An 18,936-nucleotide genomic window follows, 5' to 3' on the forward strand; every position below is an offset into this window, starting at 1 on the left:
CGGTGTGCAGGCTTCTTATTGCGGCGGCTTCTCTTATTGTTCAGCACGGGCTCTAGGCAGGTGGCCTTTGGCAGTTGTGGCTCGTGGGCTCCAGAGCACAGTCTCAGTAGTTGTGGCGCATGGGCTTAGTTGCTCCGAGGCAGGTGGGATCTTCCTGGACCAGGGCTTGAACCCATGTCCCCTGCATTGGCACGTGGATTCTTAACCACTGTGCCACCAGGGAAGTGCCTGTTTGTAAATTATACCTTAATTTTTTTAAATGGAAAGAAAATTCAAACCTTTAAGATATTCAGAAAGCTAGAAAAATAGAAGGAAGTACCCTCAGCTGGACACAGAATAAGAAATTATTATATTTAACAATAACACATTGGAATCATTCTTATTAAGGGACTTTGGGACATTTTCAACACTTCAGAAAGAAAGCTTTTATCCTTTAGCTGTCACTCAACCCTCTCTCCCTACCCCTAAGCTGTAAGCGACCACTAATCTATTTCCTGTCTCTCTGTATTTGCCTCTTCTGGACATGTTGTCATTTGTGACTGGTCTTTCACCTTTGCTCAGCATATTTTCAAGGTTCATCCATGTTGAATCATGTATCAATGCTTCATCCCTTTTTATGTGGCATAATATTTCATTATAAAGATATATCACTTTTGTTTATCTATTCATCAGTTGATGCACATTTGTATTGCTTCCACTTTTTGGCTGTTATGAACAATGCTGCTGTGAACATGCGTGTAAAAGATTTTTTGCAGACGTGTGCTTTCAATTCTCTTGGGGATATACCTAGGAGTGGAATTGCTGGGTCATACAATAATGCAATGTTTAACCCTTGAGGAAATGTTGAAACTTTTTCAAAGAGGCTGCACCATTTAAGATCCCACCAGCAACTGACAGCAGGGTTCCAATTTCTCCACACTCGTGTGAACACTGGGTATTGTCTGTCTCTGATTTTAGCCCTTTAAGTAGGTGTGAAGGAGTATCTCATGGTAGTTCTGATCTGCATTTCCTAAATGATAGCAATAGTGTCTTTTCATATGTTTATTATCTGTAGATCACCTTTGGAGAAATGTCTATTTAAATCCTTTGCCTATTCTTAAAACGAGTTCTCCTTCTATTATTGAGTTGTAAGACTTCTTTACTAATTGTGTTTCTGTAAATAAAGTTTTATTTGAACATAGTCACATTCATTCATTCAGATATTGTCTGCAAAGCCTAAACCATTTACTATCTGATCCTTTAAATAAAAAGTTATTTGACCTCTGACTTAAACAATGAGTTATTGGGAAAGAATGAGATGAATATATCAAAAGAACAGAATAGACAGTCCTGAAATAAAACTGTGTATTTATGAGACTTTCAGTTGTTGACGTAGGTGGTATTTCAAACCAGTGGGGGGAAGATGGGCTAATTTGTTGATAGTGTTGCCATAATCTACTCAACCAATGAAAAGAATAAGGCTAGAATCCTATGACACACCAATGCAAACAAAATTTTTAAACCTAAAAACAAAAATTATAAAAGAATTACAATAAAATAGAGAACGTTATTAGAATGTTGGGCCGGGAAAGATCTTTTTTCTCTGACATGAAAATTAAACACTTTGCTAGTATAAAAGGTACATAAGTAAGGTTGCAAGAAAATAGTTGCATCATATAGAACAGGCAAATGAGTAAGATATAAGGAGTTCCTACGAATCATTTTTTTAAAGTGGCAATGGACATGAATGGGCAATTTGCAAAGGAAAAACAGTCAATGCTCAAACTCAGAAATTACTGGAGAAGTGCAAATTAACGAAATAACAGTTTTTCATCCATACTACAGACACGATGATAAAAAACCAGATAATATTAAACACTGGCAAAGATTCATAAAAAAATACTCTTGAAACATAGTCAAGGGTAAATAAGGCTTCTGATGCCTCCAGCACCCCAGCTCCTGTTCTAGGTGTCTGGACAAGAGACACTGAATAAGAGGCACACACAGAGGCACTTACAAAAACTGTGTGTTGTAACAGTGTTTGTGTTAACAGCAAACCATTAACAGTCTCAATGTCCATTAAAGGACAGCAATTACAGCAAATTCACACTATGAGATATTTTGCTGCTGTTAAGAAAAAGTAAGAAAATCTCTACGTATTCACTTGGGAAGATCTCTAAATACGCCTTGTTAAGGGAAATAAAAACTGACACTTAGAATGGAATTTACCATTGTGATAATAATGAACTATTATTTCAATAATTTACTTTAGAACGTTGTGATGTTAATATTTAGCAATGATATGTATGTACTGTGTGTATCTGGAAAAAAGTCTACTCTTAGAAAAAGTACTTTTAGTACCATTTAGGATTTTTAAAAAACTGCATATGCACATATGTGTGTATAACACACAGGGAAAATGACTGAAATGGTACACACCAGACTCTTGATAGTCATCTGTGGGTAGGGAAGTAAAATCTGGACAAGGGCATGAGAAACTTTCATATTTTGCTTCTTCTATGTGCATAATTTCACCTTTGTAATGAATATGTAATTACGTGTTGGATGGTTAATAAAAATCAAAACTTATTAGACTCACGTATAATTTAAATATATTTTGTAGCTGATATTCTGTATATGCTGGTTCTTAGAAAATATGGAAATCATTTTTTTAAGTCCTAGAAAATATTTTCAGCTTTATAAAAGATAACCGAGAAATTATATACTTCATGTCCTCAATTCTAAGACACTGATTTTAAAATACATCATTAATTTAATAATAGCTTTTCAGGAAAAAACAAGACATACAATCACACTGGATGTATAAAATGATCGTAAGATGCATTTCAACTTCACAAGTGTTTTTAGATAACATGATAATTGTAATATTCATCATATTTTGCAGGAAGTATGGAAGTGGAGGTAGGTAGGACTGCAAGTTTGATTTCTTCCCTTGGAATGAACAGATCTATGCTTGCAAACTGTTGAAAATCAGATCTGTGTGCCTGTAGCAGGAATATTTACAGAGGAAAAGACAATCAAGGGAAACCCACTGTCCACTAAAAATCTCTGTGTGAGTAAAAAGCCTATTCTACCTGGGCAACGCAGGATCTCACCTTATTTGGAAATGGAAATTTGCTGGGTTCCACTTTTCCAGGCGCTGGAATAGCTGAAAGTGGTGGAAGCCAGGTCATCTCCTAAAGGGAGGGAAAAACAAACAACATTGTAATACAGAGAGTATTTAAACTCAGTAGCATACAAAGCAGTTTCACAAGTCTGCCTTAATAAGCACAGACGGGATAAGGAATGAACAAGAGATGAATAGAAATGAAAGGGATTTTTTTAAAAAAAGGATTTAAAACCCACTTTTATAATTTCTTTCCCTAATCTGACCAATTCTTGGTTCAGTGGCTATTGCCATCAACCCTTTATACCTTAAAAAGATCTACAAGCCTGTCCCGTTTCCATTTCATTTAAGCTCCTAAGTAAAGGGACAACCCAGTAGTAAAAGTTCTATGTAAAATGCCATACAAAGGGAGCTGCTTCCCACAAAATTTACAGGAAGTTTCTGAAGTAATGAACAAAGTACTTTTACATTAGGGATCATTATTAGCGGGGCTATTTATTTTATTAGAAACTCCTATCAGTGTAAGTTTCCAATAGGTCCCACACAGCATTTTGGTCTTCATAAAAATGTCATTCATGGAGAAGTGAAAAAACCAATTACACATATGAAATAAAGAGAGAGTGCTGTGATTTTTATAACAGTATTAAGAACACAACTTAGGCTCAGCATGTAATATTTCATATACTTTTTGACAGACACTCTCACTAAACTGTGAGAGAGAGCAAGGTGGGGAGAGGTTTGTTGCATTAACATCCAGTATTTTTCTCCAGTTCCTTCTCCTGGAAGATATTTGCATTCACTAAATGAGTGTGGAATTAAAACGAATCCATTTCTGATTACCAGGAAAGTGACTTGGAATTTACAAATCAGGTCTGAACCCTATTTCTTGACTCCTTCCACTTCCAAATCTAAGCAAGTACAGAGGCAGGAGTTGATCCACTTTGAGAAAAGTAAGAAATTCTTTCTTTAGGTAAAGACAATTTCTCACTTCCCTGGGTTGTGGGGCGGGAGGTTGAAAAGGGAATCTGTCAGGTGTCTGAAGGGAGAGCTTCTTGAGGCTGCTCTTGTGCCTTTTTTTCTTGGGTAACTCTCTCCCCCCAGCACCAGAGAGAACGTGGACCCACACGGAGAGCCAGGACAGTGAGCGTGCTCAAACCCACCGGGGAAAGATTTACTGACCCTATATCACCTCTCACCTACTGTGACACATGTGCCATTGGGTGGTCAAACTCCTAGACACTCGAGGTGTCCCTTCTCCATCCTGATGTTACCAAGGTTTCTCCAGTGGAAAGCAAAGGAAGATCCAGTGTCCCTTTATGACCCTCGCTCCTCTGCTCCCCAAGTACCTGCCTGTTCTGTCCTGTATCTGACCCTGTTGTCTCTTTTGAAGAGGATGCTAAGCAGCCCTGCTGAATTTGTGTCCAGGAAGACAGGTGGTGCTCAGTACGTTTTTGAATTAGTATCTCTGCAATGTCTCTACCTTGCTTTCTGGTTACCTGAACTACCACCCTAACCACACCTTCATTATTTTTAACCAGAGGACATTAATGGTTTCTTTTCTTTATTTTTTAAATTTTATTTTATTTATTTATTGTTTTAAACAGCAGGTTCTTATTAGTTATCTATTTTATACATATTAGTGTATATATGTCAATCCCAATTTCCCAATTCTTCTCACCACACCTCACCACCACTTTCCCCCCTTGGTGTCCATACGTTTGTTCTCTACATCTGTGTGTCTATTTCTGCCTTGCAAACCAGTTCACATCTGTACCATTTTTCTAGATTCCACATATATGTGTTAATATACGATATTTGTTTCTCTCTTTCTTATTTCACTCTATATGACAGTCCCTAGGTCCATCCGCGCCTCTACAAATGACCCAATTTCGTTCCTTTTTATGGTTGAGTAATACTCCATTGTATATATGTACCACTTCTTTAACCATTCATCTGTCAATGGGCATTTGGGTTGCTTCTATGACCTGGTTATTGTAAACAGTGCTGCAATGAACATTGGGGTGGATGTGTCTTTTTGAATTATGGTTTTCTCCGGGCATGTGCCCAGTAGTGGGATTGCTGGGTCATATCGTAATTTTAGTTTTTGTTTTTTAAGGAAACTCCATACTGTTCTCCATAGTGGCTGTATCAATTTACATTCCCACCAGCAGTGCAAGAGGATCCCCTCTTCTCCACACCCACTCTAGCATTTGTTGTTTCTAGATTTTCTTATGATGCCCATTCTAGCCAGTGTGAGGTGATACTTCACTGTAGTTTTGATTTGCATTTCTCTATTAATTAGTGATGCTGAGCAGCTTTTCATGTGCCTCTTGGCCATCTGTATGTCTCCTTTGAAGAAATGTCTCTTTAGGTCGTAGGCCCATTTATTGATTGGGTTGTTTTTGTAATACTGAGCTGCATAAGCTGTTTACATATTTTGGAGATTAACCCTTCGTTGATTCATTTGCAAACATTTTCTCCCATTCTGAGGGCTGTCTTTTCGTCTTGTTTATAGTTTCCTTGGCTGTGCAAAAGCTTTTAAGTTTCATTAGGTCCCATTTGTTTATTTTTGTTTTTATTTCCATTACTCTAGGAGGTGGGTCAAAAAAGATCTTGCTGTGATTTATGTCAAAGAGTGTTCTTCCTATGTTTTCCTCTAAGAGTTTTACAGTGTTCGGTCTTACATTTAGGTCTTTAATCCATTTTGAGTTTATTTTCGTGTATGGTGTTAGGGAGTGTTCTAGTTTCATTCTTTTACATGTACCTGTCCAGTTTTCCCAGCACCACTTACTGAAGAGACTGTCTTCTCTCCACTGTGTATCCTTGCCTCCTTTGTCATAGATTACTTGACCACAGGTGGGTGGGTTTATCTCTGGGCTTCCTATCCTGTTCCATTGATCTATATTTCCGTTTTTGTGCCAGTACCATACGGTCTTGATTACTGTAGCTTTGTAGTATAGTGTGAAGTCAGGGAGACTGATTCCCCCAGCTCCATTTTTTTCCCTCAAGACTGCTTTGGCTATTCGGGGTCCTCTGTGTCTCCATACAAATTTTAAGATCTTTTGTTCTAGTTCTGTAAAAAATGTCATTGGTAATTTGATAGTGATTACACTGAATCTGTAGATTGCTTTGGGCAGTACAGTCATTTTCACAATATTGATTCTTCCAATCCAAGAACATGGTATATCTCTCCAGCTGTTTGTGTTATCTTTGATTTCTCTAATCAGTGTTGTATAGTTTTCTGAGTACAGGTCTTTTACCTCCTTAGGTAGGGTTATTCCTAAGTATTTTATTCCTTTTGTTGCAATGGGGAATGGGACTGTTTTCTTAATTTCTCTTTCTGATCTTTCGTAGTTAGTGTATAGGAATACAAGAGATTTCTGAGTATTAATTTTGTATCTTGCAACTTTACCAAATTCATTGTTTAGCTCTAGTAGTTTTCTGGTAGCATCTTTAGGATTATCAATGTATATAGTACCATGTCATCTGCAAACAGTGACAGTTTCACTTCTTCTTTTCCAATTTGTATTCCTTTTATTCCTTTTTCTTCTCTGATTGCTGTGGCTAGGACTTCCAAAACTATGTTGAATAATAGTGGTGAGAGTGGACATCCTTATCTTCTTCCTGATCTGAGAGGAAGTGCTTTCAGTTTTCCACCATTGAGAATGATGTTTGCTGTGGGTTTGTCATATATGGCCTTTATTATGTGGAGGTAGGTTCCCTCTATGCTTACTTTCTGGAGAGTTTTTTATCATAAACTGGTGTTGAATTTTGTCAAAATCTTTTTCTGCGTCTACTGAGATGATCAAATGGTTTTTATTCTTCAATTTGTTAATATGGTGTGTCACATTGATTGATTTGCATATACTGAAGAATCGTTGCATCCCTGGGATAAATCCCAGTTGGTCATGGTGTGTGATCCTTTTAATGTGTTGTTAGATTCTGTCTGCTAGTATTTTCTTGAGGATTTTTGCATGTATATTCATCAGTGATATCGGTCTGTAATTTGCTTTTTTTGTAGTATCATTGTCTGGTTTGGTATCAGGGTGATGGTGGTCTCATAGAATGAGTTTGGGAGTGCTCCTTCCTCTGCAGTTTTTTGGAAGAGTTTGAGAAGGATGGGTGTTAGCTCTTCTCTAAATGTTTGATAGAATTCACCTGTGAAGCCACCTGGTCCTGGACTTTTGTTTGTTGGAAGATTTTTAATCACTGTTTCAACTTCATTACTTGTGATTGGTCTGTTCATATTTTCTATTTCTTCCTGGGTCAGTCTTGGAAGGTTATAACTTTCTAAGAATTTGTCAGTTTCCTCCAGGTTGTCCATTTTATTGGCATAGTGTTGCTTGTAGCAGTCTCTTAGGATGCTTTACATTTCGGCAGTGTCCATTGTAACTTCTCCTTTTTCATTTCTAATTTTATTGATTTGAGTCCTCTCCCTCTTTTTCTTGATGAGTGTAGCTAAAGGTTTATCAATTTTATCTTCTCAAAGAACCAGCTTGTAGTTTTATTGATCTTTGCTATTGTTTTCTTTGTTTCTATTTCATTTATTTCTGCTCTGATCTTTACGATTTCTTTCCTTCTACTAACTTTGGGTTTTGTTTGTTCTTCTTTCTCTAGTTCCTTTAGGTGTAAGGTTAGAATGTTTATATGAGATTTCTCTTGTTTCTTGAGGTAGGATTGCACTGCTATAAACTTTGCTCTCAGAACTGCTTTTGCTGCATCCCATAGGTTTTGGATCATCATGTTTTCATTGTCATTTGTCTCTAGGAATTTTTTTACTTACTCTTTGATTTCTTCAGTGGTCTCTTGGTTATTTAGTAACATATTGTTTAGCCTCCATGTATTTATGTTTTTTACTTTTTTCCCCTGTAACTGATTTTTAATCTTACAGTGCTGTGGATGGAAAAGATGCTTGATGTGATTTCAATTTTCTTAAATTTACCGAGGCTTGATTTGTGACCCAAGATATAATCTATCCTGGAGAATGTTCCATGTGAACTTGAGAAGAAAGTGTAATCTGCTGTTTTCAGATGGAATGTCCTATAAATATCAATTAAATCCATCTGGTCTATTGTATCATTTAAAGCTGTGTTTCCTTATTAATTTTCTGTCTGCATGATCTGTCCATTGGTGTAAGTGAGGTGTTAAAGTCCCCCACTATTATTGTGTTACCATCAATTTCCTCTTTTATAGCTGATAGCATTTGCCTTATGTACTGTGGTGCTCCTATGTTGGGTGCAGATATATTTAACATTGTTATATCTTCTTCTTGGATTGATCCATTGATCATATGTAGTGTCCTTCCTTGTCTCTTGTAACATTCTTTACTTTAAAGTCTATTTTATCTGATATGAGTATTGCTTCTCCAGCTTCCTTTGATTTCCACTGGCATGGAATATCTTTTTCCATCCCCTCACTTTCAGTCTGTATGTGTCCCTAGGTCTGAAATGGGTGTCTTGCAGACAGCATATATACGGTTCTTGTTTCTGTATCCACTCAGTGAGCCTGTGTCTTTTGGCTGGAGCAGTTAATCCATTCATATTTATGGTAATTACCGATATGTATGTTCCTATGACCATTTTCTTAATTGTTTTGGGTTTGTTTTTGTAGGTCCTTTTCTTCTCTTGTGTTTCCCACTTAGAGAAGTTCCTTTAGCATTTGCTGGAGAGCTGGTTTGGTGGTGCTGAATTCTCTTAGCTTTTGCTTGTCTGTTAAGCTTTTAATTTCTCTGTCGAATCTGAATGAGATCCTTACTGGGTAGAGTAATCTTGGTTGTAGGTTTTTCCCTTTCATCACTTTAAATATATCATGCCACTCCCTTCTGGCTTGTAGAGTTTCTGCTGTTAACCTTATGGGACTTCCCTTGTATGTTATTTGTCATTTTTTCCCCTTGCTGCTTTTAATAATTTTCCTTTGTCTTTAATTTTTGTCACTTTGATTACTATGTGTGTCCGTCTGTTTCTCTTTGGGTTTATCCTGCCTGGGACTCTCTGTGCTTCCTAGACTTGGGTGGCTATTTCCTTTCCCATGTTAGGGAAGTTTTCAACTATAATCTCTTCAAATATTTTCTCGGGTCCTTTCTCTCTCTCTTCTCCTTCTGGGACCTCTATAATGAGAATGTTGGTGCATTTAATGTTGTCCCAGAGGTCTCATAGGCTGTCCTCATTTCTTTTCATTCTTTTTTTCTTTATTCTGTCCCACGGCAGTGAATTCCACCATTCTTTCTTCCAGATTGCTTATCCGTTCTTCTGCCTCATTTATTTTGCTATTGATTACTTTTAGTTTATTTTTCATTTCAGTTATTGTATTGTGCATCTCTCTTTGTTTGTTCTCTAATTCTTCTAGGTGTTTGTTCTTTAATTCTTCTACATGTTAAACACTTCTTTTTCTTAAAAATAAATTTATTTATTATTTATTTATTTTTGGCTGCATTGGGTCTTCGTTGCTGTGTGCGGGCTTTCTCTAGTTGTGTTGAAAGGGGGATACTCTTTGCTGCGGTGCACGGTCTTCTCATTGTGGTGGCTTCTCTTGTTGTGGAGCACAGGCTCTAGGCATGTGGGCTTCAGTAGTTGTGGCATTCAGGCTCAGTAGTTGTGGTTTGTGGGCTCTAGAGTGCAGGCTCAGTAGTTGTGGCACACGGGCTTAGTTGCTCCACGGCATGTGGGATCTTCCCTGACCAGAGATCGAACCCATGGCTCCTGCATTGGCAGGTGGATTATTAACCCTTGCACCACCAGGGAAGTCCCTGTTAAACATTTCTTCCCTCTTCTCGATCTTTGCCTCCATTCTTTTTCCAAGGTCCTGAATCATCTTCACTATCATTATTCTAAATTCTTTTTCTGGAAGGTTGCCCATCTCCACTTCATTTAGTTGTTTTTCTGGGGTTTTATCTTGTTCCTTCATCTGGTACATAGTCCTCTGCCTTTTCATTTTGTCTATTTTTCTGTGAATGTGGTTTTCGTTCCACAGGCTGCAGGACTGTAGTTCTTCTTGTTTCTGCTGTCTACCCTCTGGTGGATGAGGCTATCTAAGAGGTTTGTGCAAGCTTCCTGATGGGAGGGACTGGTGGTGCGTAGAGGTGCATAGAGCTGGGTGTTGTTCCGGTGGGCAGAGCTCAGTACAACTTAATCCACTTGTCTGCAGATTGGTGGGGCTGGGTTCCCTCCCTGTTGGTTGTTTGGCTTGAGGCAACCCAGCACTGGCAGCTCCAGGCTCTTTGGTGGGGCTAATGGCAGACTCTGGGGGGGTTCACGCCAAGAAGTACTTCCCAGAACTTCTGCTCCCAGTGTCCTTGTCCCAGTGGTGAGCCACAGCCGCCCCCTGCCTTTGCAGGAGTCCCTCCAACACTAGCAGGTAGGTCCAACACCTGCAGGTATGGGGTCACTGCTCCTTCCTCTGGGATCTGATGTGCACACTACTTTGCGTGTGCCCTCCAAGAGTGGAGGCTCTGTTTCCCACAGTCCTGTCAAAGTCCTGTAATCAAATCCTGCTAGCCTTCAGTCTGATTCTCTGGGCATTCCTCCTCCCGTTGGTGGACCCCCAGGTTGGGAAGCCTGATGTGGGGCTCAGAACCTTCACTCCAGTGGGTTGACTTCTGTGGTGGAACTGTTCTCCAGTCTGTGAGTCACCCACCCAACAGTCATGGGATTTGATTTGATTGTGATTGCGCCCCTCCTACCGTCTCACTGTGGCTTCTCCTTTGTCTTTGGATGTGGGGTATCTCTTTTGGTGAGTTCCAATGTCTTCCTGTCGATGATTGTTCAGCAGTTAGTTGTGCTTCCAGTGCTCTCACAAGTGGGAGTGAGCACACGTCCTTCTACTCTGCCATATTGAATCCATCTCCTCTCATTAATGGTTTCTGATGGTTCTCTTTCTTCCATTATTAATAAATCCTACACATCCCTGACAACTTAATTCTCCTTAAGTGCAGATCCAAACAAAAAGCTCCCCTGCTCTACAATCTTCATATACCATCATGTACACAGCAATAACGATGGTGATGATGCCACTGGTTGCGTTTTATGGTTTTCAGAGTACTAATTCCACACAAGTTTTCTCATTGACATCCAACCCTTAATGTAATTATTATCATCTCCATATTGCAGGTGAGGAAGTCAAAACTCAAAAAGATTAACTGCCACCACTGATACTTGCACAATCTATCGTGTTAGTACCAGTCTGGTATTTGTTTTTTACTCTACTGCATTCGAGACCTTCTACAACAAGGTCCTAGTTTTCAGCCTTGTGCCTTTTGGTTAAACTACACACACTACATGTAAGACAAACTACCGTCTCTGCTTTTACCTACAGCAACCCCTTTGTGTGTGAATGCCCTATTGCCATATGCCTTTTGGATTTCTAGCCATCCATGAAGGGTCATCTCAAATATTACATCTGTCTTGAAGCCTCTGCTGATTCCCCTTCTGTTCCAATATGATATGAGAGCTCCCTTCTCATCCTCCTCCAAGGCACTTTCTTTTCCTTTCTTTTTCACAGTAACTGTTACATTCCTTTTTGTGTTGTAGTTTTATGAGTATATACCTCAATCTGCATTCAACCATTTCCTCCTCTTCTGATACCCTTCCCCCAATGCAGAATGAAAATCATGCTTAGGAATCCTAACAATCTCTTTCAGGAACAGTCCTCTAAAGAAGGACTGAACATTTCCTCCAAGAGGGATACTGTCTGCTCATCTTTGTGTAGACTAAATAAAACACCTTGCCCAAAATTAACTTGTTGAATTGAACCCAACGCCTATATTTCAATGCAAAATTGCTTGCTAACATTACTTTAATTATAGCTAAGTATTTCCAGGTGATTGTTCCATCTAATGAGTACTACTAAATATACGAAGGAATAGTAAAGACAGCTTGCTTAAAACAATTAAATCTGTTAGAATTTCCCAAAACATAAGAATTGTTTATAGTAACCATTTAAATATATTTGTTTTTATTTACTGTGCAATGAGTTTTTAAGACTGATTATTCATCGTATTAAAATTCTCCATTAGGGTTACATGGGAAAATTAAGGGAAAATAGACAATTTTTATTTCCTCTTCCATCACTTACTAGCTCAGTGAGCTTAGGTAAGTCACATCTTCAGCCAATTGTAGTGATTTCAAACCAAAGGCTCCGGAATCAATCAGATCTCAGTTTGGGGCATCATCTCTGAACCAGAGGAAACGTAGGTGTTAACTATATCATGGTTGAATCATGGGGACTAAATGATTAAATGAGAGCTCATATATATGAGCATGGTTCCCTTGTGTTTAATCATTCAATAAAAACCAGCTGATTAATACCAAGCTGACTTTCAGAATTCTCTCTAAAATGAGAAATAGAATTTCTCTCTGTGTTTTAGATGTTGGGAATCTGAGATGACAGAGTATCTGGGAAAGTGTTTTGATAAAAGAATGAAGTATTGTGCAAATGTAATCTGTAATTAAGCTAGTAATAATTAATACAAACTATATATTACTAAAACTGTAAGTTATTTAAAGAGACTATTATGATTCCTAAGTATGACTTGTACTTTATCCTGTAAAAAACGTCCTTAAGTTTTCTCATCAGAGCAGATCTCTGACATAATAATAGCAGTCGGTGAGGGAAGATCTGATTTTTAAAAACGTATTTAATTTGTACCTTATTTCTGGCAGTGATTTAAAATAAAAGCAAAGGTAAAACTTTTCGTAGCTGCTAAAACTTCACTTAGTTTGCTTGGGATTATTTTCTTCACGGGGAAAGGATGCTATGTCATTGCTAGGCCATGGATCCCACACCACTGCATCCACTGGTCCCCACCCCCGGCACTGCTCCTGACCACCTAACCTCAACCATCCCCTCATCACTGCTTTGCTCCTCCTCCCTCCACTCGGCTGTCCTTTACCCACTTCCTGGACCACAGGTAAGACAGGAAGAGAAATACAGTGTTTGAAGCTGATTACTCCCAGGTCTGGGTAGCTACCTTCTGATCTCGTAAACTTCCCTGCCACTGCCAGGATCTGTCTGCCCTTCTCTCTTTTTGATTTTCTTGTCACTTGGAAGCGAGGGCACGTCCTATCTCCCAGCACTGGGAGGTCCTCACTTTTGAGTCTACATTCCTTAGCCAACTGACAGGATTAAGAATGTAAAGACATGATACAAATGAACTTATTTACAAAACAGAAACAGACTCACAGACACAGAAAACAAACTTATGGTTACCAAAGGGGAAAAGACGGGGAGGGACAAATCAGGAACTTGGGATGGGCAGCTACACACTCCTATATATTTATCAAGAAAATAAACAACAGGGACCTACTGTATAGCACAGGGAACTATATTCAATATTTTGTAATAACCTGTAATGGAAAAGACTCTGAGAAAGAATATATATATACGTATGTACAACTGAATCACTTTGTGAATCACACCTGAAACAGAACATTGCAAATCAACTATACTTCGGTTAAAAAAAAAAAGAATCCATATATCTGTCTTAACACAGCCTTATTGTGTTAAGCTCCCTAAGCAAATGTCTAGCTACTCAAGGGACATATTTCAGAGTATCTTATTTCTTAAATAGACTTAAAATGCCAAGTCTTTTTATAGCAAATACACTCACTTTTGTCCTAAATGAAAGAACAGAAGAGGTTAAATGGTTGGGGTATAGAATACTGCCTTTCATTAACTGTCCAGCTTTCTCTCTCCTCCATATACCATCTTCAGAAGGCCATGGGGCACATGGGCTAGTTGCCATTTTCCTGTCTACTGAACAGCAAGACTGACCACAAGCCCCAAGAATCCACAGCTTCAAGGTGAGCAGACTCTCGTGTCCTCATTCTGCACCCCACCTCCACCCTGTGTAGCTACCCACATGCTCTGATGTCACCTGCATCAGCCTGTCTCAGGACAAATGGCTGGAGGATTATGGTATCCATTCACTAAGCACCGTAGCTCTTTGTTATCAAAAAAGAGAAGAAACAAAAATTGAATTTTAGCCTGAAATCTACTCTTGGAGTTCAAAACATTCAGTTATGAAGAGCTGCAAAGTATATTGAATTTGCAAAAAGATGAAATCAGAACAAATTTAAACTGTATGCTAACTTTCCTATTAGATTCAGTGAATAGAAAAACACTTCCCCTGGTCTCTCTCCCTGGCTACCGTTTCCCCAGTGCATTCTACCTTGGTCACAGCCACAGAGGTGTTTTATCTGAAACAGTTACCATTTCACTTGGCTTCCAGCGACCCTGCTCCAAACACTAAGGATGCTCTGTCATAGGGCACCATCAAGGACCACTGCAGGGTTACTGGTCTGTTACGTTCCTATTACATTCCTCCTCCAAAACCAATGGGTTTGCTTCCTGTCCTGCCCGAGATTTTCCTGTCCTGACATCGTTCAGTTTTCCTTTCATGTGATTCCAACTTCACTTACTTCTTCATTTTTTTCTCACCCCCGGCCTCTCTCTGAATCAGGACTGACCAGTGCTGTCCTCAGCGAGGGCTGCCCACCCCCCTCTGCCTTTCCCACGATTTGTGTCACTTTAACGTTTACAGGCTACCTGGGGCTGTGAGTTTTCATTTTATGGGTTACTGGTATTAGATTATAAACTTTTTGACCCCTACTAGATGATAACCTCTTTGAGGGAAGGGATCGTGTCTTATAACTCTCTCGTAACTTCTCAAAGGCCTACACAATGGGTAAAATAATAGGACCATTTAATCATTCATTTAATCTCTCTGGGATTCTCTTTTCTCGCCTGTAGAATGGTGGCGACAATAAATTATACTTGTCCCACCAAACACATACGACTGCTGCCAGGTTTGAGAGAGATTAAATTACTTCCTTCTCTCTCTCAGCAATGTCTTCACACCCACTGCCAACTCAGGGTCCACATCCACAGGCCTGGCCGGTGACCATAGTAAACTCCAGAATGCTCTGTGCTCAGAAACTCTTTTCAAAATAAAACACTGCATTAATCCTGTCAAATGCAAAACGCCAGAGTTGATTATTATGTGTGGCAGTGGTTACTGCAGATCGGAGCATTGTTTTATTTTCGGTTTCCGTCTCAGAACCATCACTCAGCACTGTAGTTCTTTCACACGTATTATTCATGTTATGACACTCCTATCAGATAAATGTCGCCAACCACAGAACGCGGTAATTTTTATTACACTGCATATCCTTTCAATGCTGGAAGCTAACAGGAGCACCGTGTCTGGTGAAAGGAAAACACTCCTGCAGGCCTGTACTTGGGAGGCAGAGTACCGGCCGGGTATTGGGCGAGATAAAGTGGGAGAAACACGCTCCTCCCCTGACAGAACCGGAAAGTACATTCTAATTGTCAATCCGCTCCCGGACTGTAAACACAGACACCAGGTCAGACTTGAAGCCTAGGCAGACTTGGGCTTAGAACAAGGAGGTCACAGTCAAAATCTCTAATTTGGCCCCTAAATCCACAAAAATGCAAAAACATCCTCATTCTGTTACCACAGTAGAGGGACCTATACTTTGAAAAAAATAGCAAGTATAGTGCATTCACAACCACTGATGGAAAGCTTCTGGAAAAACAGTAGCTGCTGAAAAATAAAAATATTTTCTTCACTAAGATCTTTAAAAACCTATTTTTCCTTTGTTAAAAAAATTATTTTATTGAAGTATAGCTGATTTACAGTGTTATGTCAATTTCTGCCATGCAGCCAAGTGATTCAGTTACACATATACATACATTCTTTTTCATATACTTTTCCACTATGGTTTATCACAGGATATTGAATGTAGTTCCCTGTGCTCTACAGTAGGACCCTGTTGTTTATCCACTCTATATATAATAGTTTGCATCTGCTAATCCCAAACTTCCAATCCATCCCTCCCCCTACTCTCCTTCCCCTTTGGCAACCACAAGTCTGTTCTCTATGTCTGTGAGTCTGTAAAAACCTATTTTTCTTAGTAACGCTTAGGCTGCTATAATTAAAAACATGCAAATAACCAATGGAAATCTGTAAAAATAGGGTTACCCAAAATCACAATGAAATCTTGTTTCTTTAAATGAAAAGCCAGGCATATGTCCAATTTGAACTAAAATTGGCCTGAGAAGGGGATTCCCAGTTGCTGTCTGTCTATTTTCTGGTCGCATGCATTCCCCTGGGTGAGAGAATCTCCGATTGAACACTGACTGCTCTAATTCACTGCAACACCCAAGCTGTTTAACTTGTCGCTGTCCTTCCTCTGCTCTCAATGAGGTTAATCACCAATGGATAAAACGGAGGGTGGACCACATAGGTAAAGATAACCGGAATCAAATCGAGAAGCAGCTTTCCAATGAGGTTTCGCAGACTGGAGAACACATGCATGAGACAACAGTATGACTCCAGGGGCTTACAGCAGGAGGGCAAGCACTGGGTGCTGACAAATACAAAGGAAACCTTCAAACCAGAAACTCCAAGGGCTCCTTAATAGCTGTGCTGCCCATTCGCTCCCACAAATCGTCCGCACGATTTCCAGTTCTCACAAAGCTGAGGCCGTGCGGTGTCTGGCCTTTCCTTATTTCCTTCACGTTGTAAAGAGTGTGATTCATAGTAAGGAAATCAGTCCCATTTGCTGGAGACCCGGACCTCCCACCCACCTGACTTCAGTGGCCCCTGCAAACTCTGGACTCTTCATGGAAAGGATAAGAGCCTTGACTGAAGTCGATATAACTGTCACTCTTTTTTTTTTTTTTTTTTCCGGTACGCGGGCCTCTCACTGTTGTGGCCTCTCCCGTTGCGGAGCACAGGCTCCGGACGCGCAGGCTCAGCGGCCATGGCTCACGGGCCCAGCCGCTCCACGGCACGTGTTATCTTCCCGGACTGGGGCACGACCCCGCGTCCCCTGCATCGGCAGGCGGACTCTCAACCACTGCGCCACCAGGGGAGCCCTAACTGTCACTCTTAAAAAATTTATCTCACGCTGGATTTCTTCATTTTGGACTTTTCTGAAGATTTCTTGTTCTGGATGCAGTTGTGTTGTTTTCTTTAGCAGAAGGAAGGTGGACGTGATCTGTCCTATTCTCTTGTCCCTCTGTGTTAAGTGCTTTCCCTCTTCTATCTATGTACTTGGGACCTTTTGGAACAATAAAAACCACACATTTCTAAGATTCATTTTAAATGAAGCCTATTCATTTAAAATGAATATATTTAAAGCGTACTATCATTCCCATGCTTTAATTTGGGGATTTTTTCTAGAACAGAACGTTGTATTAAAATGTTATAAGTAGTGGAATCGGGCTGCCCTGGTGGCGCAGTGGTTGAGAGTCCGCCTGCCGTTGCAGGGGACGCGGGTTCGTGCCCCAGTCCGGGAAGATCCCACATGCTGTGGAGTGGCTGGGCCCGTGAGCCATGGCCGCTAAGCCTGTGCGTCCGGAGCCTGTGCTCCGCAACGGGAGAGGCCACAACAGTGAGAGGCCCGCGTACCGCAAAAAAAAAAAAAAAAAAAAAAGTAGTGGAATCTACGCTGGGTTCTCAGAATGTAAAGGAGATGGTTTTGATGTTGAGTGTACAGCTGCAGGAACTTAACGACTCTTGTTAAACCCAGGTGACAACTTCACCCCTGAATTCCTGCTCCAACGCACAGGCACCTGCTAGTTTCCTACACTCCTACAAACCCTGTGCTCCCGCTAAAAGGCACTCATTGGTCTAATCTGAAATTTAAAAAAATGCTTTAAAGAAAATACTAAAGCATTTGAGGGGCATTAAGAGTTTTCCCCAAATTCTGAATCTTGGGCTGGTATTTTCCCGTATCATTTCTGAGAATAAATCATGCTAAGTCTAGATTTACAAGAAGTGAGTCAAATTTCTGACCAGCTTGTGAGAAAGGTCATGTTATTAATGATGCCACTGTCACCTGACTTCTGATCTACACAACACCTCTTAGTGGTAGTGCAAACGCTCAGAAATGTGCCCTGGTAAAGACATAAAGGTTGTAATTAATCTTTGAACTAGCTGTGGTTTGCAATAATCAAACTGCTCTTTCATAGGCATCTAAGGGGAAAGATGCTATGGTTTGGGACAGAAAGGAAGGCCACGGAGGCTAGAAGGAGAGGAGGGTCATAATTACGTTCTTGGCCATGCTTTCCACTTAACACGTTCCTGAACTTCTTTCCACAGACAGACAATCTGGAAATGTGCATTTGATGAAACCCGTGTCTCAATTACAGGGAAGTAGAATGGTGGAACACAACAGGCTTGGAGTTGGAGTTTAATACTGGCTAAACTTGCCTAATACTGGCCCTGCCATGAACCAGAAGAATGACCCTGGGCAAGTTTCCTTTTTTGACTATTGGTGTCCTCATCTGTAAACTGGTGTTAATAACCCTATCTCACAGGATTACTGAAAGGGTTAGTGATAAATACACAAAGTACCTAGCACTGGGTCTGGCACGAAGTAGGTGCTCTGTAGAAGGTAATTATTGCTGTGTCACTACCTTTATAATTAGTGTTCCAGCTTTTGGCTTGGACCTTGTGAAAAGACGCGATGAATACAGAAGACATTTATGAGTTTGTTTTTTAATCTATTTCACTCAGTGAATTACTTAATATTTAACTGGTTAATTATTCATAGTCAAATAGAAGGCATAATTGAAGTGTGCTTATTAAACAATAATGTGCCTCCCTAATGCTGTTTGCCACTAAAGCATCATGCATACAGAGGGAATGGAGGATGCTATCTCAGCGTCTGGTATTTTTCCTAAATGGGGCAATTACGAGTAAGCAGGAGGCATCCTCTTTCCAAAAGCTGGTTTTGGGTTCCAAAGAGTTTAGATGCTTTGCCTTTGTGCCTAGAGACTTCTCCCGGGGCAACGGCGAGGGCCGT

The 18,936-nt window shown here is 40.0% G+C and overlaps 1 protein-coding gene across 1 annotated transcript in view; it reads right to left on the reverse strand.

Annotated features, from left to right (window-relative positions):
- The window catches only part of AFF3 (ALF transcription elongation factor 3), a gene marked incomplete at both ends in the record, with an annotated part of 555,587 nt that overhangs the window by 190,428 nt on the left and 346,223 nt on the right, over positions 1-18,936 (reverse strand). Inside the window, one exon of the mRNA XM_082851313.1 lies at positions 3,096-3,176. Within this exon, the coding sequence (XP_082707439.1) occupies positions 3,096-3,176 (81 nt within the window). The remainder of the gene's footprint in view (positions 1-3,095; positions 3,177-18,936) is intronic.

The sequence above is a fragment of the Leucopleurus acutus genome (genome assembly GCF_964270905.1).
Source record: "Leucopleurus acutus genome assembly, chromosome: 12".
In the NCBI taxonomy this organism is placed as follows: domain Eukaryota; kingdom Metazoa; phylum Chordata; class Mammalia; order Artiodactyla; family Delphinidae; genus Leucopleurus; species Leucopleurus acutus.